This window comes from Typopeltis vanoorti, chromosome 11, assembly GCF_054136105.1.
Source record: "Typopeltis vanoorti isolate ZY-2024b chromosome 11, IOZ_Tvanoo_1.0, whole genome shotgun sequence".
NCBI lineage: Eukaryota > Metazoa > Arthropoda > Arachnida > Uropygi > Thelyphonidae > Typopeltis > Typopeltis vanoorti.
The window spans coordinates 50,598,355-50,623,927 of record NC_143559.1 but is presented as its reverse complement, the minus strand read 5'-3'; the positions used below and the strand labels follow the sequence as shown (position 1 = coordinate 50,623,927).

The following is a 25,573-nucleotide window of genomic DNA, read 5'->3' as shown; positions in this document are numbered from 1 at the left end:
CATCGGTAAATAAGGAGGTGACATCGAAACATCGAAACTACCCATTATGTCTGAATCTTTTAGGATTAGATTTTTAACCAGTGTTTTGAAATGGATTGAATTTTTTACAAAAGTAGAGGAGTTGCCAGTAAGGGGGACAAGCGACTTGGCCAAATGCTGGGCCAGTTTATATGTGGGGCTATCTATGCTATCAACTATGGGGCATAGGAGAATATTAGTTTTGTGGATTTTTGGTAATCCATAAATACGGGGTGGTTTAACATGAATTGGTTTTATATTCCTGATGATTTCTTTGGGCCATGGGCCATAGCACACCCAGGAGTGTATGAAGTTCCGTGTGACTGTGACCTGGCTTATTATGGGCAAAACAGGAAGATCAGTGAACATCCACCTGGAAGAACATGAAAGATACATTCGCTACTATTACTATGGCAAGTCGGGACTGGCAGACCACGCTTTGGACACTCCTTCACACAGGATTAGATGGAAGAAAACGAATGTGCTATTTAGGAGTCGTTATAGATCTGAAAGATTATTTTTTGAGTCAGCAATGGCTTTGAAGAATTCTCCCAACCTTAACAAATATGGTTGCATTAATTTGCCAAAATTTTGGGAGACGGTTATTCTAAGAAAAACTCCTGGATAACTGCTGTATTTTTTTATTTTATTTTTTTAATCAATTAATTATTATTATTTTTTTTTTTTCGTTAGATGGCGCCAAAAAATAGGACTTTAGATCTTTTGTCTTTTGCAATTATATTGTTTCACTCACTCACTGTTGCATTTACAAGCATGTTGTGCTCTGATGATGCTGAGTTGAAAATCAGTGAAATATAAGCGTTAATAAAACATCTTTGTTGATAAAAGTGTTTGTAGTGTTGCTAATACCGTGAAAAATAAGTCATGAATAACCATCAACACCTAAGCTTATCTGTTAGGTTTAAACATTGCAAATGAAATGTGTGTCCACTAAATTTGTGCCTCATTTGCTCACAGAGGATTTAAAAAAATAAATAAATTGTGTGAATATTTGATGCAATTTGAGGGAGCAAGTTCTTAATGACCAGAAGAACTTTCTTTCAAAAGTTGAGAATGGGGATGAGTCTTGATGCTACTGTTATGATCCAGAAACAAAACAAGCATCAAGTCAATGGAAACATGACAGTTGTTCCCCATCCTCCCTACTTGCCCAATCCCTCTCTCTTTCTCCATGTGACTTTTTTTTTGTTCCCACGGATAAAGAAAACCATGAAAGAGCAGTGATTCGTTGATGTGGATGAAGTGAAAGAAAGTTGCTGGAGGCTATAAACAGTATTCCAGTGGAACAGTTCCAGAACTGTTTCTAGTAGTGGAAAAAATGCTGGGACAAGTGCATTGACTCACATACAGAGTACTTTGAAGGAGACTAGAATATGGTATTATAAACTTTAAGAACATTTTTAAAAAAAAAGAATTCTGGTTATTTTTGGGTATCCCCCTCGGTACATATGCAATGTAAATAAACAAAGCATATCTAACAGTCTTAAAAATGCATTTAGTCTAAAAAATTTTTTAGTCTAAACAGTCGAAAAAATGAATTTAGTCCCATCATCAAATACTATGATGGTACATGATAAGTTTACATTATTATTATCTTTCTGACAATTTTCCCCTAAACTCGTCTGTTATCTTTCAGGACTCCACTATAGTCAGAATGTATATTTTTGACTTGAAGGCACTACTGACTGAAGAAATTTACCTACATCACTATGTCTTCCTCTGGTTTTTTTCTGTCATTGCAACATCAAACATCAAAAAATTCCATTAAACCCAAGTCTAAGTGACCACACCACTTTAAGATAAGCTCTGCTCACACATTAATCAGTGCTAACAATGTAATGTTCCTTTCTAATATCTTTTGTTTTTAATATTATTCAGCCATTGATACCATGTGTTGTTCACTTCTATAATTTTTCTCAGAACTTTCATATCTGTAATCTTTCATCTTCTAACTCACATCTCAGATCCATAAGTTAAAATTGGTTTGAACAAGTCTTGTTCAAGCTCTTACGCCTTCATATTTATTTAGCACATTCCTTAGCACACCAGCCTTGCTGATTACATTGTCTTTTTATTGCTGATTTTCATACCCAAATCTGTTACAGTAATTATTCAATTTACTTAACAGATCCAGTTAGATTCTTTAACTAAACTGAATAACTGCTATTAACATCGTTTGCATAAACAGCTGAGTTGATATCGCCAATTTTAATATTAGACTTAACACTTTCCTTCATAATCTAATCCATATAGGTGATGAATAACAAATGGAGATAATAGACATACTTATCTCACACCTGATTTTACATCAAACCATCTTCTGTTCTAACTGAACTGCTAACTTACAATTCAAACAACAACCATGTATCGTTCAATATAATGTATCATTTACTCCATAAAGTTGTAACATTTTGAAAAGCTTTTCTCTTGGCACCTTGTCATATGCTTTTTTTAGACCTACAAGATTTAAAATAAAGATCCTTGTTATATCTTCTCAGCTATCTAATCCTGATCTGGTCCTGACAACCTCTTTTTGGCCCAAATCCAGCTTGATCTCCAAGTTTCTCTTCCACAATTTTTCTCAGCCTCAAGTATGTTTGCATAAATCTTACCAGGAAGAACACTCAATAAAGAAATTCCTCTGTAATTATCATATTAAGTTTTATTTTCCTGTTTACAGATAGGCACTGAGAACTCTACTCCAATAATCGAGAATTCCGTGTTTTTATATTTTCTAAGTTTTGTCTGAAATAAATGTACATACAAGAGAAGATGTAAATATTAGTAATAAAATCGAATAATATCTTACCTCTTGTAAGCTATTTTGATCTGATTTGATGAGTTTGCTGCATTAGAAGCAGGTAATCCCATCTTGGTATGTATAGTTCTCCACTGATTTTGATTAGTAACCTGTAAATATATTTCAATTATTTCAAAGAATTTAAGTAACAATTTCTGTGATAGATTTATATTATTATCATCATCATCATCACCAGACCTCCAGAGAAGCTATAAATCATCCACAAGAGCTGTCATACCTTATCTTAAACTCATTCACGCTAGACGTACTCACTACTTCAATGGGCAAACTGTTCTACTCATTCACGTTCTGCAAGAAAAAAATTCTAGCTTTAACTTCTTTCTTAACCACAGATGCACTCTTGTCCTCTCCTGACCTACCATATAGTGAAAAATTTTAACAATCAATACCCTTTAACACTCTCTCAGATGTATCTATCATAGCATTCCTCTTTCTCCTGTCTACCAGAGTGCGCGCGCACGCACGCACGCACGCACGCACGCACGCACGCACGCACGCACACACACACACACACACACACACACACACACACACACACAATCTACACTTCGTACTCCTGATATGATCTTTGCACAGCTTTACACAGCTTCATCATTTGCTAAAAATCCAGAGACCAAATCTGTGCAAAGTACTCCAGGTGTGGTTATATCAAGGACTTGTAAAGGGGCAAAATGACTTCCATATCCTTACTTGTCAATGCTTGTTTCAACATCACAATTATCCTCTGAGTTTTATTTGCAATTTTTAGCTATGTAACCATGAAATGTCAACTTCCTATCCAACATAACTCCAACATTTCCGGCCTTGTCAGCTTCTCTAAACAAAATGCACCAATATAATGGTATGATGAGATATTATCATGTCCACACTTCCAGGCTATTCAAATCTTTTTTAAATGTTGTATATCAGTAGCACTCCTGATTACCCTGCCTATCTTTGCATATCAGCAAAGAATTGAACATCTCCTGTCAGGCCCTCCCCAATCTTATTAATATATAAATTAAATAACAATGGTCCCAGAACTGATACTTGGGATATACCACTGGTCATTTCAAATCTGGCAGATTCAAAACCTGCCACATACCATTTTCTGATATCTGTCCATCAGTCACCCACTTATCCAAGCCAATTTCCAATCCCATATTCTCCAGTTTACATAACTTTTCATGTTGGTATTCTATCAAATGCCTTAGAAAAATCCAACAGTATCATAACATATCTATTCCCTTTATTCAGCTTGGCCATAACATTATAAAATATGAGCAAATTGTCAAAACATGACCTTCCTTTAGTAAACCATGCTGTTTTTGCAAAATATAGTTCATTTCAGAAGTCTTTTACCAACTTTTCTAAAATCTTCACCAACATTCTGAAGATACTGATAGGTCAACAGACACATCAGTTTTTGCACCACCTTTGTAATGGAACTATTGTACATTCTTCCCAATCCTGTGGGATCTTTTCTGAGCTGAAACTCAAGTTACTTTTAAGAACTTCAACAATTTTAAGAATTAACAATGTTACTTGTACATCAATATATGGAGCAAATGAATTATCAGTTATCTGATATAACTTTTTTGGCAAAACCTCAGAAAAGATATCCAAAATTGTCTATAATGTAATGCTTCATATATGGATGTGAGTTTTTGGCTATATGGAGTGCATTTGTGGAAAAAATGGATTTGAATAAGAGAGATGGTCGGCACTTAAATACATTTGTCATCACAATTGATATTTGCCCAAGACAGGAATCTTGGGCAAATATTAATTGCCATGAGACCTAACAGAGAAAGTCAGGGAAACTAAATTATGATGGGAGGAATGTTGAGAATTTGATTGTAAGAGAGACAATACTATGTGGCTGTGTTAATCATGGCAATGGGCATTATCGTGGAAATGATTATGAGGAGAGAACAATTTTGTGTTCATCCAGTTCAGACTTATCAAGCATGAGCAATGATGTATGCATAAGATAAGAATTAAGATCTACAAGTTGTCCAACGTTTCCTGCAGACTACTGAGAAGAGTATACAAAAATGCATGCAGGTAAATTATTACACTTGTACATGAATGCTAAGAGCATCGAAAACAAAGGGGTAGAATTTGTTGCCTTGGTGAATATGCTGGGACCTCAAATTTGGCATTATTAAGACAGCTATTGAGGCAACACATACTAACTAGTATTGAGTGTAAATGGTACAGTATTTTTAGGAAGGATGAACGGGATAGGAGAAGAGCACGATGTGCTGCTAATGATATTGGATGACTTGAATCCAGTTAGAGTTGAAACCTTTGACCACAATACTAGTGACATTTTTCGTGTGGCTGTGAGTTTGAGGCCATCTGGTGTGAGGCGAAGTTTAACAAGATCAAATACATAGTGAGGCATTGTTACAGACCTAGTGGATCGCTTGCTAGTGAAGAAGAAATGTATCACCAAATATGGGTGATGGGTACGAAAATAGTAATCATAATGGAGTAACATTATCTGAACATTGATTGGTAGTAGTGAAATCTCATGAGAAAAACAAATTATTGAGCTGTTGAGAGACAACTTCCACAAACAGCATATGACAGAAGGAACTCTAGGACAAAGAGTGTTAGATATAATTATAGTGTCACAGGTGGTTTCAGTTGAAGATGTAACTATTCTGTCACTGGTTGGTGACAGTGATGCAGTTTATGAATGTTCCATTACAAAAGATCACATGTTGAACTACAAAGCAGGAAAATATGACCAACTGAGGAGTATGCTGGGTTCTGTGTCATGGTATCAGTTGTTGGAATGGAAAGGATATTGACAATGCATGGGAAGCATTTAAAAAATACTTAAATGATGTAATATTAGAATGTGTCCCTAGAGTTTGAAGAATAAACAGGGGGGGAGCGAAATGGATGTGTAATGCTATTAAGCAAGAGATCTGTAAGAAAAAGATTATGTGGAAGGAATACAGTGAGCATAAGGATGATGTCAGTATACAGGTCTAAAAAATAACAAAAAAATTAATTTGACCATCCAATCATTTCAACAGAAACATTGTACTTAAGACTTCTTTGACCTAGTCAATACCACACACCTGGTTCAAAATAAGTATTTGATTCCATATGAGAAATAAACTGCACTTGAATAGTTTGGAATGAGGTGTCTAGAGAAAGTGTTGTTCAGTGAGAATCTGGAAGTGCTGGGTCAGGAAAGCTAAACTTTTTAGCAACGATGTAGGTGTGTGTGTGTGTGCGCGCGTGTGTGTGTGTGCATCCTGGAGACAACTAAGCAGGAAAATGCATGAATATAGTTTCTCAGTTCCCAAAATTGAGTTGGACAGTAAACACAAGAGCATAAGAGAATAGTGCAATTTATGTGTGTGCCAGTGGCAATTTGGCCAAATGTTATAGGCATTAGTGGGAGTCAGTTGATGGAAGATGATATAATTAGAGAGGGATAAAATGTAAGGGGAGTATAATACTTTTTTTGGTGGGGGAGACAGACAACAACAGAAAAGAAGACTGAAATTCTGCTAATGATAGAACTGAATGTTCAAACCAATTTTAACTTATGGATCTGAGAGCTGGATCAGAAGTAAGCACTTGAAAAAAGACTAGAGACAGCAGATATGAATGTCCTGAGAAAGATTAGGGGCATGAACAGATGGCATCAATGGCAATATCATATTAAAAATGAGGATATTAGGAAAGAACTTGACATTGTCAGCATTCAGGAATGCATCAGCAGAGCTAATCTCAGGTGGTATGGTCACTTAAACAGAATGGGAGAGGAAAGATCAGCAAAGCAAGTGTTCTCTGTCAGCGTGGCAGGAAGACCAAGCTATAGGTAGATTGATACAGTAAAAAGTGCCTTAGAAGGAAGAAATATAAGATCTGATAATGTTGGAGTCTTGACAGTAACAGACTGATTTGGAGGAAAATTGTAGATAAGAAGTTAGTAATGATGTAAATTTTTCATGTAGTACTATCATATCCTGTACACCCCTTGAGGATATATATCAGGAATTTGATGATGATGGTGATAGAACTGAACCAAAAAAAAAAGAGTAGCAATTCAGCAGGAGGAGCAGAGATACAGAAGGCAATGTATCAGGTTATATGGAGTGAGATAGAGGCAAGCAGAACAAAATATATAGTCAGCTGTCGCTATAGGCAAGGAAGATAGGCTGTGGATGATATATGCATCAGCCAGTTAGCAGAGTATAGGCAAGTAGTTAGAATGAGGGACTTCAATTTCCATTACTGAAGACTATATATACAACTAGTGAGAGATAATTATTTAAATCACGTTTTGTTGAATCCAGCAAATATTACTATCACTAAATCCATCATCTGCAAATGCAGTGCTTGAGAGGGTTGGATCTATATGTGATATTATAGAGGATTTGCCAATAGCCAAGGTAGACACACCTCTGAATGGGAAGCGAGATCATAGGAGGTGTTTTGACATTGAAGTGGCTAAACATGGAATTTTCAGTTAAGAGTTTACCCGAAACTTCAGAGAAACAATTATGATGAGCTAAGGCAGCGGCATGCATAAGAAAATGCAAGGGAGAGATGTTAACTGTGTGTGGAAGATGGTCAAGGGGTGTTTGAAGGAAGCTGTATCAGACTATATATTCAGAGTCACTTGATTTATTCAGTGCTGGATAAATCAAGCAGGAGTTAGACGAATGAGTAACTTCATTAAGCAGGAGTTGAAAAAATAAAAATAAAGTAAAATATATTTATATATATATCTTCTTTTTTCTTCCTTCCTCTTTTACCCTGTGGTGTTGAGGATTTTTCTACATTTAACCGTTACCGTATCGAGGATAATGGTGGTTAGCCCTATGCCTCCTAGCGTGTCCTATGTCTGTGGATGCATGTGTTCACGGGCCAGTTTGCCTGTTCTGGGGGACGAAAAACTCGAGTTTCAGGGTGAAAAAACCCTACCACATGAGACTGGCTAACTTACCTACAGTCAAAAGAGACCAGATAAAGATTCCTCATGTCACTGATGGGAATCAAATCCAGGTCTTTCTGACCAAAGGACTTCATCTATATTAACTGAGCTATGGAGGCTCATATATATAATATATATATATATATATATATATGTTAAAAATACCAAGCTATTTTAAACCTGGTTTTACTCCATTTCCCAAGTAAGCAAACAGACAAATAAGTCAAGTTTGCTTACTTGGGAAATGGAGTAAAACCAGGTTTAAAATAGCTTGGTATTTTTAACATTTATTATACCCAAGGTAAAATACTTTCTATATATATATATATATATATATATATATATATATATGATCAAAGCCTTCTACTTGGTTGTTGTGATACATTTTTTTTTTAAATAATAATAGATTTAATGACTTAAAACCAAGGTAACTTATAAAGTTTTAATGAGAATAATACAACTAGTTTCGGCCTACAACAGCCTTCATCAGGTATTCATTAAAAGAAAGGAAAGTAATAAACATTGAAGTATCTAAAAAAACTTGGAATTACAGGTAAAAATTGCAACACATAATTGAAACAAAAAATGATGTATTTTTTAAGTTGTTCTAACTGGTGCACTATTGTTTATTGCATGTGTGCGTGCAGGCTCCTCTCATGAATGCCAATATTGAATAACTGCAGTATGGCTATCTGAGATGTTATAACTTAAATTGCTGTTTAGACGTTCAGGATTCAGGATGATTTCCCTTGATTCTACAATTTTTCTTTTGAACTCATCACCACAGCGAAAAATATTTTCTGATTTATCCCAGCAAACAGAGTGACTTTGTAGATTATCATTAGGATTGTTTGAAAAAAGAACATGACTAGATAACGCAGTAGCACGTGATCTTTTATACGAGATATCCTCTATACGTTGTTCAATAGATTTGTTGGTTTGTCCAAAATAAGGGATATTGCAATCACACCATAATTTATATACACCTGGATATTTTAGGTTGTGATGAATAGGTTTTGGATGGCTGATAAGAGAACGTATTTTTGGAAGAGTGGTGAAGAACATCCTGATGTTGTATTTTTTAAGGACCTTAGCCAATTTGTTAGAGACTGTGCTAATGTATGGGATGACGATGTTACCTTTAAAAATATTATTAGTTTCTGTTGTGCACTGTCTAGGAGGATCCAGAAGAAATTTCTTATTCGTTTTTTCAGAGTATCCATTTTGTTTAAAGATAAGAGAGAGATGATTTATTTCTTTTTGTAGTTCATCTGGTTCATTTAAAAGAGAGCATGTTGTCCTAAGGTAGATATAGTTCCAAGCTTCTGGGGTGGGAAATGATGAGAAAGACTATGCAGATATCTATTAGTATGAGTAGGCTTCCTGTATATAGAGATTTTTAATCTTTCAGAGCATCTTGTAATCATTACATCCAGGAAAGGTAAGGACTTATTTTGTTCTAGATCAGCAGTAAATTTTATATTAGGATGTTGGTTGTTTAGATGAAGAAAATCTATGAGAGATGTGACTCCATATAATGAAAATATCATCAACATAACGCTTTCATAATTATGGTTTAAATGAGAAGGAAGATATAGCTTTCGTTTCAAAATCTTCTAGGAAAATGTTAGCCAGAACTGGGGACAAAGGGTTGCCCATTGCTAGACCTTGTTTTTGTTGGTAAATGGAATCCCGATATTTAAAGTAACCAGAATTTATTGGGTAATTTTTCCTTTAGTAATGTAAGTACTTCGTCTGTAGGAATGTTAGTAAATAAAGAAACAATGTCAAAACTTGCTATAATGTCATTTTCATTAATGGAAATATCTCTGATATGAGAAACAAAGTCTGTGGTGTTTTTTATGAATGATAAGGATTTATTGGAGAAACATTTGAGGTGCTTTGCTAGATATCTTGAAAGATTGTAAGTAGGTGAATCAATTCCTTCCGCAATTGGGTGAAGAGGAGTGTTTTTCTTATGTATCTTAGGAACACCATAGATACACGATATAAGAGGATGTAGAGAGAGTAAAGAAAGGCGAACATTATGAGGAAGTTCACTGGTTTTAGTTTTGTAATTCTCTTGTAGGATCTTCCTGAAGAATTGAATAAGTTATGTTGTCTTCAAGATTGAAGCATTTTGCTGTGATAATCTTCAGAGTTGAGGATGACCGTGGAATTGCCTTTATCTGCAGGTAAAATAATAATGTTATTATTCTTTTTAAGTTTTTTTAGAGCTTGTCTCTCAGCAGGAGAAATATTATCTGTTGGAGGTTTAGCATTATTGATAATGAAAATCGATTCAATACAGAGAAGTTTCGCTAAATGATTAGGAATGAGCGAACTTGCTTTTTTCTATTTTTGTAAGAAGAGATTCTTTAGGGATGAATTTTGGTGAGGGAATGAAATTGAGACCTTTGCTTAAAATATCTTTTTCTGCATCTGTTAAAATATAAGAAGATTTGTTCACAACAACTTTGTCTGGATTTAAATGGGTTTTAGTACGATCAGATGTATTTTGTAATCTCTTCAGAGTATCAAATTTCTTGATTAGGGTATACTTTTTATTGTTTTGTATTTGAGCAGCTTGTGCTTCACTGTTAATGATAAAATCATGTAAGCTATCATTATCCATAATTTCTTCAAGTTTTTGAGTTAAAGATCTTTTCATGCTGAACAAAGAGGCTTAACAACGTTTTGTATCTGAGATTCTTTCGCTGAGGAGATCCATTTTAGCTTTACGATATTCTTTTTGCGCGTTCTGTTATCTTTTCTTGAAAAGAGATGAAATTAGGAAAAACTGTATTGAACTTACAACATTTGAGAAAGACTAACCTGTTTATTTTCATTCGTATTTTCTTCAATGTTTGTTTAAAATTCCTTTTAATGTTAATTAGAGATACCTCATCATTTAAGTCATTAAATAATAGATTTAATGACTTAAAACTGAAGTAACTTATAAAGTTTTAATGAGAATAATACAACTAGTTTCTGCCTACAACAGCCTTCATCAGGTATTCATTAAAAGAAAGGAAAGTAATAAACATCGAAGTATCTAAAAAACTTGGAATTACAGGTAAATATTGCAACACATAATTGAAACAAAAAACGTTGTATTTTTTAAGTTGTTCTAACTGGTGCACTATTGTTTATTGCATGTGTACGTGCAGACTCTCATGAATGCACTATATATATATATATATATATTGAAGATACCAAGTTATTTTAAATATCAACCCTTTTTACTCCATTTCCCAAGTAAGCAAACAGACAAGTCAGTCAAGTTTGCGCCTGCAAGTGTTGCAAGTCTAGCTGACCCTGCACGTAGTGCAAGTCCAAGGCAACTCGTTATTCTACCTTTACTACGAGTTGCTTTGGACTTGCACTACGTGCAGGGTCAGCTAGACTTGCAACACTTGCAGGCGCAAACTTGACTGACTTGTCTTATTGCTTACTTGGGAAATGGAGTAAAAAATCAGGTTTATATTTAAAATAACTTGGTATCTTCAACATATATTATACCCAAGGTAAAAATCTTTTTACATACATACATACACACACACACACACATATACTGTGAAGGATATGTAAAGAAAAATGTGATCAGCAAGCTCACAAACAGTACAAGGCACAGGCAAGAAGGGCAATAGCACAATAAGGAAGAAAATCAGATTATAAGAGGCAATTAGATACACAAAACAAAGAAACTCATGATGAGTTCTTTCACTATGTGGTGGGTAAGAGACAGCATGACTACAGAAGTATAACAGGTGATGGCAGGAAGGTGACAGAAGCAGACAAAATAACTGAGTTGTTTGAGTGATCACTTTGCAAGTGTGCACTATTCAGGTAGAGATATTGCAGTGACATATGTGACAAGAACTGATGTGATGTGAGAACAGAGGTAGATAAACTGGAAGCTTAGGATATTGCAGAATCCTAATGCAGCAATGGACATCAGCTTGTATATTATGTGAATATACAAGAGAAATGGCAGCTCCTCTGCCATTTCCCCTTGCATATCCTCATACTACACAAGAGAAAAATAGTTCCTTTGCATACAAGGGGACTCTAAAACAGAGGAAGCAAATTATAGACTGCTCAGAATCTCAGGAGTGGTGGTTTAGATATTGGAGAAGCTGGTCAAAGACAGCATTCAGGAATGGGTGGATAGGAATATGATACTCTACAGGGAAATCACAATTTTGTGAAGGATAGGACTTGCCTTCAGTTTACCAACTTTTTATAATAGTGATAGTTAAGTAGGATAAAGTAAATGACACTGCTAAAGTTTGCAAAGGGAATTCAACAGGATACCAAATGGAACACTGTTATATAAATCAGAGCAAACAGAAATGGATTTGAAGCACTGATATGGAAAGAAGGAAATTAATGAACAGACATAAAATAGTAGTATATGGGCGGGGAGAGTTAAGCTCAGGAAAAGATGGGTGACTAGTATGTGCAGCAAGGCACTGTATTTGGGTTACTGCTTTTTTAATTTGAACAGCAACAATATATAAAATGATTCAAGGGGAAAATATCCAGTTGCTTGCTGGTGACACAAAACTGGGTAGAGTTAATAAAGGTAATAAAAAAGAAATCCTGCAGGATGATTTAAATAGACTGGTAGTATTGGGAAAGGATAATGGTTACCAATGTAATGTGCCAACATCTAAGGTTACGAATGTTGTGATAAAAAGATTACAAGCTGGGTGTTACAATGACATACCTAAACTGTACAGTAAATTGGTGAAGTCTGACATATGACGAGTAACTGTGGACAGAGAGTTGAAGTTTAGAGGGCATATTGCAGAAGTGGCCAAATTAGATAATTGGATAACCTGGATACTAAAGAACATCCTAACAAGCAGAGATAAGGGTACACATCTGTACTTACCATGCAGATCTGGCAGCCTAGGGTCCTTGGGAGTGGAGTAGTGGTGGAGAGGATCTAGATGTATGTGACTAAGAGTAGGTCTAAGAAATTTATCCTACCAGGACAGACATTAGGTTTTTGGGTTATGTGGTTTAGATGACAACTCAAAGAATCACCCCTGAAAATTGTGTAAAAGTGGTTACCAAGTGCATTAAGACTACATTTTATTTCTTGGAGAATGAGGAATTGGAATAATGTGCACCCCCCCCCCCCACACACACACACACATTCCTCTGTGAGGAATCTTCGGAAGTCAATGCATCCAAATTAAAAATAATAATAATGAACTTCAATTATTATTGTTACTGAATAAGAATAATATTAAATGATTATAAATTTTGAATTTTAAACATATTAAAGTAGATAAAAGAATTCAGTAATGTGTATGTACAGAAAATAATACTTATGTACTGACATCCCACATAATGTTCCTGCTTATAACAGCAAAATTTTATTCTCTATGAGAAGCACTATACTAAGATTATAATGTACATCACAGCATTTTATACAAATACCTTTTTTCTACAAAAAGTAGGTAATCCTAGTTCATTAATGTGACATCGCTGCAGTAAGCCCTCTTTAATATAAATAAACTTAAATGATAATTTTTAACTTTAACAGAGAAAAATATTACCTCTCTACAAGAATATTTTTATTCACTATTTCCTTATAGTTCAAAAAGTAGGGGACCTTATAAAAAGAAAATGTGTCTGAGCAGAATAATTATCTTGAAAAGAACCAACCCTCTTACACAACGACAGTACATAGAAACTTTGAAATGAAATTCAGCTAATATTAGGGTATGCAAAGCAATTATACTGTAATGTGTCATATCTCTTCTAGAAGCACATTTTATTTACTCTTTCATTATATTTCAGAAGGGTATGACCCCTGTTCATTCTGTAATGTGTCATACTCTTCTGAAATCTTCTATAACAGAATAATTACCTTAAAAGAGAGCATTTATGTCTTTGAGTTGTAATTCAGCATATGGTGTGTAAAGCAATTACACTATTATCTATCTATATATACATAAAATAACAGAAAGAAAACATACCCTGTTATAACCTCCCATCTTCTGAACAACTTTAGATAATTTATACAAACTCAAATCACGGCCACCTATTGTAGGTGCTTTATTGATAGGAGTACCTAAGAGGAAAATAATATATAAAAATGAACATTTCCCCAAAATAAAAAGTATATCATATATAAAGTATAGAAATATGTACAAATAAAACAACAAAATAAAAAATATAATAAATCCTGTAACATCTTTAATTTTAAAAGAGAGTAGGTAGAACTCTTTATCCTTAACTCTTTTTTTTTTTTTTTTTCTGGTCAGTGGTAGGCAGCTGGTTTCTATCCTTAGTTTTTGCTAATAGTTATGGCAACTGCTACTCTCCACCAACAGAAATATACATTCATATTTCTGCTGGCAAAGGTACAAATTCTAAAATCTAAACTCATCCCCATGGCATGAGCTAGTTATTACAAATGATTTGAGGTAAAGCAACATAACATGAGCAACTTTTTTTTTTTTCTGTGTTGCTGAAATTAGCATGTTACTATTAAATCACATTCTAATAACTGTGTAAAAATCTCTCCATTAAAACAATATATTTTAATCCTTTTTTGCTTATGTATTGTTTTCTTATGTATTATTTTTAAACTTATGTATTGTTATCGTATTAGTAAGAGGCTTAATGACTTATTAATATATTGAAATGTTGATCATCTTATTAAAGATGTTCAACATCTAAATAGTATTGAGTAATATTTAAATATTACATTCTTCTACAAGTTATATTTGAATTGCTAAGTAAATGAGCCTTGCTTGTCTGGTTGGCTGAGTAATTAGCATATCCACTCTGAACAACAGGCTGCAGGTTCAAAGCCACTGTGGGCATAGATGTTTGTGATTGTCTTTAAGTTAGAAGATGAATTTCATCACTGAAAGTGACTTAAAAAGTTTCATGTCTGGATCCTACAGCATGATTTCTGGATTGCATAAAAAACAAATAAAAATGCAAAATAAATAAATAAAGAAACAAATCTGTAACCACTCACAGTTCTAATGTATTATAGATTTATAACCTTTTGGTTATAAATCTGTGTTGCTGAAATAAATGTCATATAAAAAAAGTTAGCTTTTCATGCAGTTAGGATGGCTGGCATAAAAATGCAGCATCAATATCTCACTGTAGATAGGCATTGTAACTTGATACTGATAATGCCCTCTGGTTGGAAAGACTTGGATTCAAATATGGTTTAGGTTGTGAAGAACCTTCATAAGAGCTTTTCACAGTTGAAGGTGGGTTAGCTGATCTCATATAGAGGTAATAGGGTTTTTTTTTCCTCTTCCTTGGGAACTTGGGGTTTCTTTCTGTGAAACAGCAACTAGCCTCAGAACATACAACTGACATGATACACTGATCTCGTATCTCATAGCCTTAGGTGCTTTGGCCTTAATTAAAAAAAAACATCTAATTATAGATTTTTTTTTTTTTTTGCTACAAGTAGAGCCTATGGTAATCTTTCAAAAATTATCAGATTTTTTTTGAAAAATAGTTTATATCTCTGAACTAAAATATCTCTGAACTAAAAAACATGAATTTAATGAAAATTATGTACTTTATAATCACAAGAATTTTCTTGTAGTAATTATTAATACTGATTAATATTTTCTGACCATCTAGTACTATATAATCCGAAGCATATATGTAACATTTTTGTTTCCTACTGTAAGAAACCTGTGCTCTAATTCAGTGCAATATTTCAAAATCAAATGATTTTATGCTATTAGGGTTATTAAAATGTAGAGAACAATTAAGCACAAGAATGGTAGACACAATTTTCCTAATGTCAATTACACAATATAAAGAAGTTAACATATACAAAGAAGTACTGCAAAAAACTGACAATGAAAAAACTGACAACAGCAAAAGGCATAATGTAAAGATTTAATTACAAAATAACTTATGCCAGAGAAAAAAATATTAGTAGCTGAATTTTCAGCTATATTTTGTAACCATTCTCAATGCACATAATTTCAACTATATTATCTCTTTTTCTATGCACACTGAGTATTATCAAGAAATATGGCCAAAAATTCTGCTGATTCCCCCCGCCAAATCTAAGTTATTCTGTAATTTAATCTTTGCATCATACTCAAAGAAGAATATTGCAGCATGTATATATAACTTTTTTATAATGTTCTTTTAAACAAAATATGAAATTAAACTTCTAAAATGTTAAGAGTGAAAAGATCACAATAATATTTTCAATAATATCAAAAACTCAATGGCATCAAGCAAAATACATATATACAGCAATCCCTCGATTAATGCACCTAATGTGTTCTATTAAACAGGCGCATTAATCAAATACATTAATCTATGGGAAAAGTATAATTTGTTCCTCAAATTTCTTTTTTTAACCTTAATTTTTTTATAAAAGAATTAAGGTACATATCTCAGGGCCTAGTTAAAGGAAACCCATGAAGCTGAAAGACAATAAAACATATTCAGAATATAAATTTTATTATTCTTCTTCTTAACAAAGAATTGAGCTAATGTAGTTTGGCGGGTTCTATTTCTTTTTTTCATACAACCGACGGTATGGCCCTATTGCCTCTTCTACTCTTCTGCAAATTTTACTGCTTCTCTCTTCATCAGGATCAGCCTCTAAGCATTGCTGCTTAAAAACTTCGATTGTACAAAAAATATTTTTAAATTGTTTCTGTGAAATCTCTTTTGGCTGACTATCAGTGGTTAAATTTTCTTCATGTTCTTCGGGATCTTCCCGCTGTGCATCTAAATTTAGCAGGTCGGAATCACTCAATTCTTCAGAATGAGATTTAATTAACTCTTGGATGTCATCATTGTCAATCTCATCAAAACCTAGTTCATGCCCGATGTTGGTAATTTCCTCATCAATATTATCCATTTCATTTGAAAAGCTTCCAAAATCTTTTGCACAATGTGGAAGAATGTGCTTCCAAATGGCTCGCATATTGCTAGCAGTAATTTCATTCCAAGATTGATGAATATTTTCAATAGCAGAGTTAACATTAAATTTCTTCAAGAATTCTACTAATGTCATAGAATTCTCACCAGATGTTGCTTCTCAGGTAGTATGCCTTAAAGGTTGCGATAATCCCCTGGTCCATAGGCTGTATGAGAGAAGTTGTATTTGGCAGTAAAAATTCCACTTTAATATTCTCACACAATGAGTCAAGAGAAGTAGGGTGACCAGGTGCAATGTCTAAAATAAGCAGAGCTTTAGCTAAATAATCTTGATTATTTCGCTTGCAAAAATTCTCAACTGTTGGCCGAAAATAACTTGTGAACCAGCTTTCAAATAAAGATTTAGTAATCCATGCTTTCTTGTTAAATTTCCAAATAACTGGGAGGAAAGCTTGATTAATGCCTTTGAGAGCCCCTAGGATTTTGTGCACTATAAATTACCATGGGTTTTAACTTTAGATCTCCTTCCAAATTGCCACCTAACAAAAGTCATTTTATCCTTTGTGACTTTATAACCAGACTGAGATTTCTCTGATTTGGCCAGAAAAGTCTTGGAAGGCATTCGCTTCCAAAAAAGGGGCTGGTTTCATCAACATTAAATATTTGTTGGTCACAATAGTCCCTTCTTCCACAATTTTCTTCAAAATCTCTGGATAATTTGCGGCCACTTCTTTATCTGCACTTGCAGCTTCGCCTGTAATTCGAACATTATGCAGGCCATTTCTCTTTTTGAATCGCTTAAACCACTCACACTAGCATGGAATTCTTCTTTTACATCATTGATAGCCCTTTCTTTCAAGGTTGCAAATAGACTTAATGCTTTTGATTTAATAAGATCATTGCTTAGCGGGATCCATTTTTGGTTACAATCTTCGATCCTTTTTCTCTGTATTTAGTAGCTTTGGTTAAAATTGCTCTTATTCCAAGTTTTTCTTCAAATGAGATTACTTTTCGAATCTTTTTCACAACATCCACTTTTTTGGTCACTAATTCTTTTACTCATGATTAAAGCTTGGGAAAATACTTTAAAATAAAAAAGTAAGGAAAACACACTCATATAACAATGCAAAGGAGGTACGAGATATGATCATCAGAACGCAATGTAATTATAGTATGTACCATGATCTTCAATTTTAGTGGAAAAATTTTCTTTAAACTTCCTCGCTGATTGGTCACTAACATTTGCGACACAGACGTTATTTCGCTCAGTTTTGAGAGCAGAGGATACGCCGCCATTTGTCATGATCGGCTTGCAGATAATTTTCATGATCAGACATTAACAGCAGTATGCCCTTTCCCAAATGTTGAAAGATTTTGATGTGTGAAAATTAATGATAATTCATGAATATTTCCATGTTTAAAAATATGCCGCTTGGTCACTAACATTTGCTACACAGATGTCATTTCCTTCAGTTTTGAGAACAGAGGATATGCCGTCGATTGTTATAATCTGCTTGCAGGCAATTTTTATTAGTGATCATAAGCAGCAGTATTCTCTTTCCCAAATGCTGAAAGGTTTTGATGTGTGAAAATGAATGATACACAAATGTTATTAGGCGTTTTCTGGGTCTGAGCTTTTCGACATATTCTCGAATATTATTCTGCTCAGAATATTTCCACTATAAAATATTTATTCATGAAAAATGCTTAGTAAACTAAAATGACAAATTCCAGGATAGATAGAAAATTTTAAAAATCTGTAACATTTATTTTTAAGATGTATATAGGCACACTAATCGAATTTGGGTATCGAAAAAAAATGACGCACTAATTGGGGGCGCATTAATCAAGGGATTACTGTAATAATAATTATGATACTCCCATAATATCAATTTAAGAGGCATTTACTTTAAAAAACTCAACATAAAGGCATCCCATGGAGAAGAGTGGATGGATAATGTATTTTGAACAAAGGCAAACCTACACAATGTTTAAGTTTCTCTGAAATTTTGTCTAAATATTTATTTCAAAAGTGTATTTTATTTTTAAAAAGTAGGATGTAGATTATTATAATTCTAATTAAATTATCACAATTACATCTAATCCGAATATCAATTTTCTTTGCATGAAATCCCTAGGATGACAAAATGAATAATTTGGGGACAAACAGGCCATATAGGTTTTATTAAGTGTCAAAGTTACACAACTGAAAGACTTTCACATAACCTGTAAGAAAGTATGAACTGGAAATTCTGACTTAATGCCTAATAGTGGCCTTGTATGGCACTTTGTTATAGAAGCTATCTATCTGGATATTTAATGATTCAGCCAAACTTGTAATTTTAGACCAAGTAATTTTGCAGCTGTAATTTAAGACCAAGATAATAAAATGAAATTCGTTGCTGTCTTATATTATCCTTGGATCACCAAGATGGTACAATATAATCAGATGTCATGACAACTGAGAACCGCTGAACAGGGCAAGATCATTCCTAATTGTTTTCAGTAGTTCTCAGTTGGCATGACATTTGATTATATATATTATACTGATTAAGATGAAAAATCGATTCTATAAGAATTGAATTGAAGAGAAAAGAAGTAGAAGTAGCAGAAGAATTATTATTATTATTAGGGGCAGCTCCAAGGAGTCCTTAGACTCATTGAGGGAGGCCCAACATCATGTCAAGAACAACTATTCAACATTCACACAGTAGGTACCATACTTCACCTTGAGCTCATTTACAGTCGTGGCACCCACAACAGACTCTGGCAGCTTATTCCACTCATTTACACTCTCCAAGTAAAAAACCTAGCTCTAACACCCTTGCTAATCACACTCTTACCAAGCTTCCAAGGATGGCCCCTAGCCCTCCCGCTACCAGTCCTATTCTCAAAAATATCTTCCGAATTAATCTTACAGAAACACTTCAGTAATTTGAATGTCTCAATCATATCACCCCTTTTCTGCCTATCAACCATTTGGTTGATAGACAATACTTTGCCCAAAAATCTTCAACCTGTTCACATAAGGTTCATTCCATAGGCCTGCTATTATCTTGGTCACTCGTCTCTGGATCCTCTCCACCTCCTCCCCATTGAGAAGAAACCCTGGCGCCCATATCTGGGCACAGTAGTCTAGATAGGATCTTATCAAGGCTTGATACAGAGGAACAATAACCTGTTTGTCTCTGCTCGTTAAAGTGTTTTCAGCAACCAAGTGATTTGATGAGCTGATTTTGCCACTTTTGCAATGTGTCCCCTAAATTTCAACTCCCTATCCATCAACACTCCCAAATACCTGGCCTCGTCAATCTCCTGGAGTACAGTTGCACCAATGTGATATACTGCTGCTAATCTTTTCACCAAAAATGCAAAACCTTACATTTTTCCACATTAAATTGACATCCATTCTCCTTAGCCCAGTTCTCCAAACTATCTAAATCATCCTGCAAAATTTTGACATCCTGAGCATTCACTATTGCTCTACCTAACTTTGCATCATCTGCAAATAGATGCACAGTTCCTCTCGGATCCTTTCCTATATCATTAACGAACAAATTAAACAGTAGTGGTCCAAGAACAGAACCCTGCGGCACGCCACTAGTCACAGGCCATCTTTTGGATTCTACTCCTGAATAAACCACTCTCTGATATCTCTCCATCAACTACCCTCCTATCCATCTCACCAACCTTATATTCATTCTCATATGCTGCAGTTTACTGATTAGAATTCCATGTGGTATCCTATCAAAGGCTTTAGCAAGGTCCAGTAAAATCACTGTAAACACATTACCCTTATCCAGTTCAGCCGTCACTGTGTTATAGAACGTGAGCAAGTTACTGAGGCATGATCTACCCTTCACAAAACCATGCTGTCCCCCATACAGTATCCCATTTTCATCTATCCAATGTTGTATTTTCCTCTTGACTATTTTCTCCAAGACCTTGACAACAATTTCTGATATGCTGATCGGCCAGTCTTGGAACCTCCTTTATGCAGTGGAACTATTTTGCCCTCTTTCCACCCCCTTGGGATTAATCCAGACCCGAGACTCAAATTAAACAAAATGGTCAAAGGCACTGACAATTCTTTAGCCACTTCTCGTACGACACGAGCTGGTATACCATCCAATCCCACAGATATATTCAAATTAAGGTTTTGTAATATACTGTTCACCTCCATTTCATTCACCTCAATTCTCGTATAAGCTATTGGTTCCTTCATTCCTGCAATATCACCACCTGGATGATATATTCTTGCAAAGTGCTTGCTCAATAACTCAACTATATCAACTGATTCGGTTACCTCCCTACCATCAGCATTCTTTAAAATCAATCTGCTGTATACATTTTTTTCTCTTACTTGCAACATATTGAAAAAACTGTTTGGGATTCTCTTAACCTGCATGGATAATGTTCTTTCATAATCCGCTTTTGCTTTTCTTACCACACTTGTTACCCTTCTGGCCTGGGCTTTATACCGTTCATGTGCCTGCAGGTCACCTTTCTCCTTAAATTCCCTCCACAGGTGTTTCTTTTTTTTGCAGCTCAAGTTTAATGGTGTTATTCATCCATTTAATCCCTACCTGATTTATTATTCGGATTCCAGGTATACAGTCAGCCATTGCCTCCTACAAACACTTCTTAACCACCTCCCATGCACTATCAACATCCAGCCTTTGCAGTTTTACATGTCAGGGCACTGAACCAATCAAACTCCTAAGCTTGTCATACTTACCAGCCCGATAATTCCACATGTACCCTGTCTTAATTGTAAATTCCACACCTTTAGCCACCTCCCAAGTCTAGACCCTATGATCACTTGCACCAATTGGTGGCAATGTGGTCATATTCGTTACAGTCAAATCCTCAGATGCAATTACTAGGTCAAGGCACTCTCTGACCTCTAGTATTTTCCATTACATGCTGTCGCAGATAGTTATCCATTAATAACCACATAAAATCCAATTCCTTCCTCCCATGTGTCCACTCCTCCCTCTAATCAATGCTACCATAGTTGAAATCTCCCATAATAATTACCCTCCTTCCACTCATTTCTTCTATTTGCTTATGCATACCATCTCCACCATCTTTTCCTTCACCTGGTCTATAGCAGCACCCAATTGTATATTTTGTTCTGCTAGCCTCAATCTCACACCAAATGGCCTCAAATATGCTCTTTTCTCTATCCTGCAATTCAACTTCTATTCTCCTTGGCTGCAGCTCATCAGCTATCATCAATAATACTCCTCCCCCCATTTTATTCCTGAACACACTATACCCTTCACATTGAATCTCACTAGTTATATCATCTTCAGTCAGCCATGTTTCACCAATGACAATAACCTGTGGTCTGGAAGTGCCAACCAAGGCCAAAATTTCTTCCTTTTTGCTCCTAATACTCCTAGCATTAGTATACATGAATTGCAGACTCCCGTTAGCCCCCATCCCTACTTTGATGCCTTATACTAACTATCCCATTCTGATTTGTTGTCCTTCTTATTCACTCAGGCATATTATACTCATTCATACACTCAACTGCCTCCCTAAAGTCTGCATATCTACTTCTCCTGCCCTTAATAAATCTAGTTTCCCTGATTCTGCACATCCACTTCATTCAACAACACTTTTTCAAGCCTCCTTACACCAAATCCATTCAAATGCAAACCATCCATCTTATATAGATCCTTTTGCCCATTGAACTCACTCCACATGTCTACAAATTTCACACCACTCATCCTGCATAACCCACGCATAAAGTCATTTGCAATTATGGCCCTCCTTCTAAACTCTTCACTGTCATACCGTGGCAAAAGACTCATCATCCTAACTCTCTCACTCTTCTCTTTTGCTACCTCAAACAATTCCTTCAGGTCCTCTATCATTTCCATTTTATCTCCTTTCAAATCATTCCTACCTGCCACTAATTTCTTTCACCCTTTGCTTTTGCTCCCTAATAGACTCACTTACGTCCTTAATGGTCGCACCAGGTTGGTATGATTTTGTCAAATTCTCTAATATCACACCTCATAGTAAAGAATCTCCATACAGCACTCACTCCTTCATTTTGTTTATGTTCACAATCGTACTCTTATTTTTCCTATCATACTTTTTTTTATTGGCTAGTACACTCAGTAGACATTTGTGCATACGCTCCAGCTGCCGCTTTGCCCTATGTATCGCTCCGCTCAATCGTGTGAAATAATACCACTTGCACATAACTGATGTTACAAAGATGAAGATTAAAATAGGTGATATCATTGTAAATAATAAGTGTAAAAAGATGTATTCCAGGTAACAGAGATCACAGGAAAGAAGGGCATATGCAGATATTCAATGCTAATAATGAAGATAAACTTTTTTAATTTGCAATTTAAACTAAGTCATCATCATCAAATGACATACAGGATATGATAGTATTACATGAAAAATTTACGTCATTACTACTTCCTATCTATAATTTTCCTCCAAATCAATCTGTTACCTGTCAAGACTCCAACATTGTCAGATCTTATATTTCTATCTTCTAAGGCACTTCTTACCATCAATTGTGACTTATCTGTGCTATGGCTGAAGGAGCCATCAATGGTATATACATGATTAATTTCAGCTCAAAAATTTGTATTTCCGAGGTTAGAGCAATCATAATGTAATTGCAAAGAAACACAGTGAAAAACGAGCAAGAGTACAAAATATTCAAGCTGGTGTTCTTAATGTTATGACTGTCTTCTCTGGGTGCAGTCAAGAGTGTCTGATTATTTGTTCTGTTGTGAGAAGCTCAATGACCTCTCACAACCAACTGAACTATTGAGGCTTGCCCCAGAAATTGGTATTATTCATGGCTTGTTTATTGCAAAGACTGCAAAGTCAGAATTCCATGTAAGGCATGGATGTTTGTAAAAGACTGATCTGGAATTATATACTCCTTGAATTTATAAGGCTTTTCTTTTTAAAAAAACAACTTGGCTTTATAGAGCCATAATTAATTTTATAATAGGGTGGTTGATCCTGAAGATATCACAATTAATAACAACATTCACTTGGACTTTCTTATTTCTGATATGTTTGCTATATCTGAATTTATATACATCTTTATGTTGAACAAGGTAAAAGTAAAATTAGTCCATGTTATGAACAGAAATCCAGCAAGTACTTACCATTATTCCTCTATGTACAAATCTGAATTTATTAATATTATGATGGGGCAATTAATGTCTTCTGGGCAGCTTGTCGGCATTATGTCTAATGAGTAAGCCGTGTGGAGGCATCTCTCGAGAAACACACAGACTGCTTTCTGTTAAATACACTTTAAAAAAAAAAAAAAAAAAAAAAAAAAAAAAAAAAAAGATGAAGCATCTAGAAATGTGTGTTCAAGTGCATGTTTCTCAAGAGATGCCTCCACATGTTCTAGTAATATACACCTTATGTGTAACTAAATTGCTCAGAATTAAAGGAAAGTGAAAACAAAACTCGTGTGTTCAAGTGTATACCGTATTTGCCGGCATATAAGATGTACTTTTTTTCTTTGAAAATAGGTCTGAAAAATGGGTGCATCTTATATGGCAATACTCAGTTTTTTATTACTTTCATTTCTGGAAATTTGTTCTGAGTTACGCAATTTCTTTCTTGCTTCCTTGCAGCGTGTGAGAGCATTACAGTTCCAGGCTGGATGGATGGAGGAGGAATGAAGTTATGGAAGGGATTTATGAAGGAGAAGTGGAACAGCTGGATGCAATCTTCAGATTTTGAGGTTACGCCATCAGAAAGAGGCCTAGCATTCCACAAGTTTGTGAGTGAGTCAAAGCTTCATGGGATGCTGTGAAAACTGAGACAGTGGTTAAATCATTTAAGAAGTGTGGCATTAGTAATGCACTGGATGGTACAGAGGACAATTTGTTGTATGAGGACTCAGATTCTGATTTAGAAGAAGTGTCTCTTCATTTAGCTCTGGAGATGAATTTCTGGGTTTTGACAAAGAAGATTAAAAGGTGGGTACTCTTTCCTAGTTAGATTAGGTATTTGTTGAAAGTAGACCTACTTATTACTTTATATTTGAAATACTGTAAATATATTATAATATTCAGTGATAAAGTTTTTTTCCTAAAAAAATGTGTACAAAAAAGGGGGTGTGTCTTATATGCTGGCAAATACGGTATTTCTTGAGAGATGCCTCCACATGTTCTAGTAATATACACCTCATACGTAACTAAATTGCTCAGAATTAAAGGAAAGTGTTAAATTAAAAGAAAGTGAAAACAAAACTTCACTTACCACGTTCATCCATGAACTTATAAAGTTGAGCCACAAACCTATCTTTTTCTTCACTAGGTTCATCATCAGAAGTCTAAAAAAATTCATTTTTCTTTATTACCAGTATATCATATCAAGAAAAATATATAAACTCTCATATTTCAAATATTTTTTTTTTATGTTAAGCAATCTCTGCATAATTAAAAACAGGAAATATATAAAGAAATAACTTATTATAGGATATTATTTAATATGAAAATTTTTCACCTTAATTAAATAATCTGAAATAAGCCCACAAGCAAACATATGAAAAAAATTTAAGGTAAAAATGAAATGATTTGCACTGAAGTTCTAATGATGTTAAAAAAACTATTTATTCATTAATTTAGAAGAGCAGTATTAAGGAGAACACTTCCAACAACAGAAAAGTAATTCATCAGATCAACTAAAATTAGAGCTATGCGGGAAAGCAAAGCTTCACAGATTTCTTAACACAAATGTTTCAAAAAAGCTGTTCTTATATAAATAAGACTTCAATCTTTTTCCACAGAGCTTTGTGTTCAGAAAAGACTGCATTGTTCTTGATCATGGTATTTAAAGTAGTTCTG

General features: G+C 34.6%; 1 protein-coding gene across 2 annotated transcripts in view; it reads right to left on the bottom strand.

Moving 5' to 3' along the window:
- LOC150101569 (uncharacterized) overlaps positions 1–25,573 on the bottom strand; it is a 288,212-nt gene that overhangs the window by 130,961 nt on the left and 131,678 nt on the right. For both annotated transcript variants that reach the window (XM_090400919.1, XM_090400920.1), the window contains exons 10-12: positions 24,987–25,059; positions 13,805–13,899; positions 2,849–2,949 (exon numbers count right to left, since the gene is read on the bottom strand). In XM_090400919.1, coding sequence (XP_090257045.1) covers positions 2,849–2,949; positions 13,805–13,899; positions 24,987–25,059 — 269 coding nt within the window. The remainder of the gene's footprint in view (positions 1–2,848; positions 2,950–13,804; positions 13,900–24,986; positions 25,060–25,573) is intronic.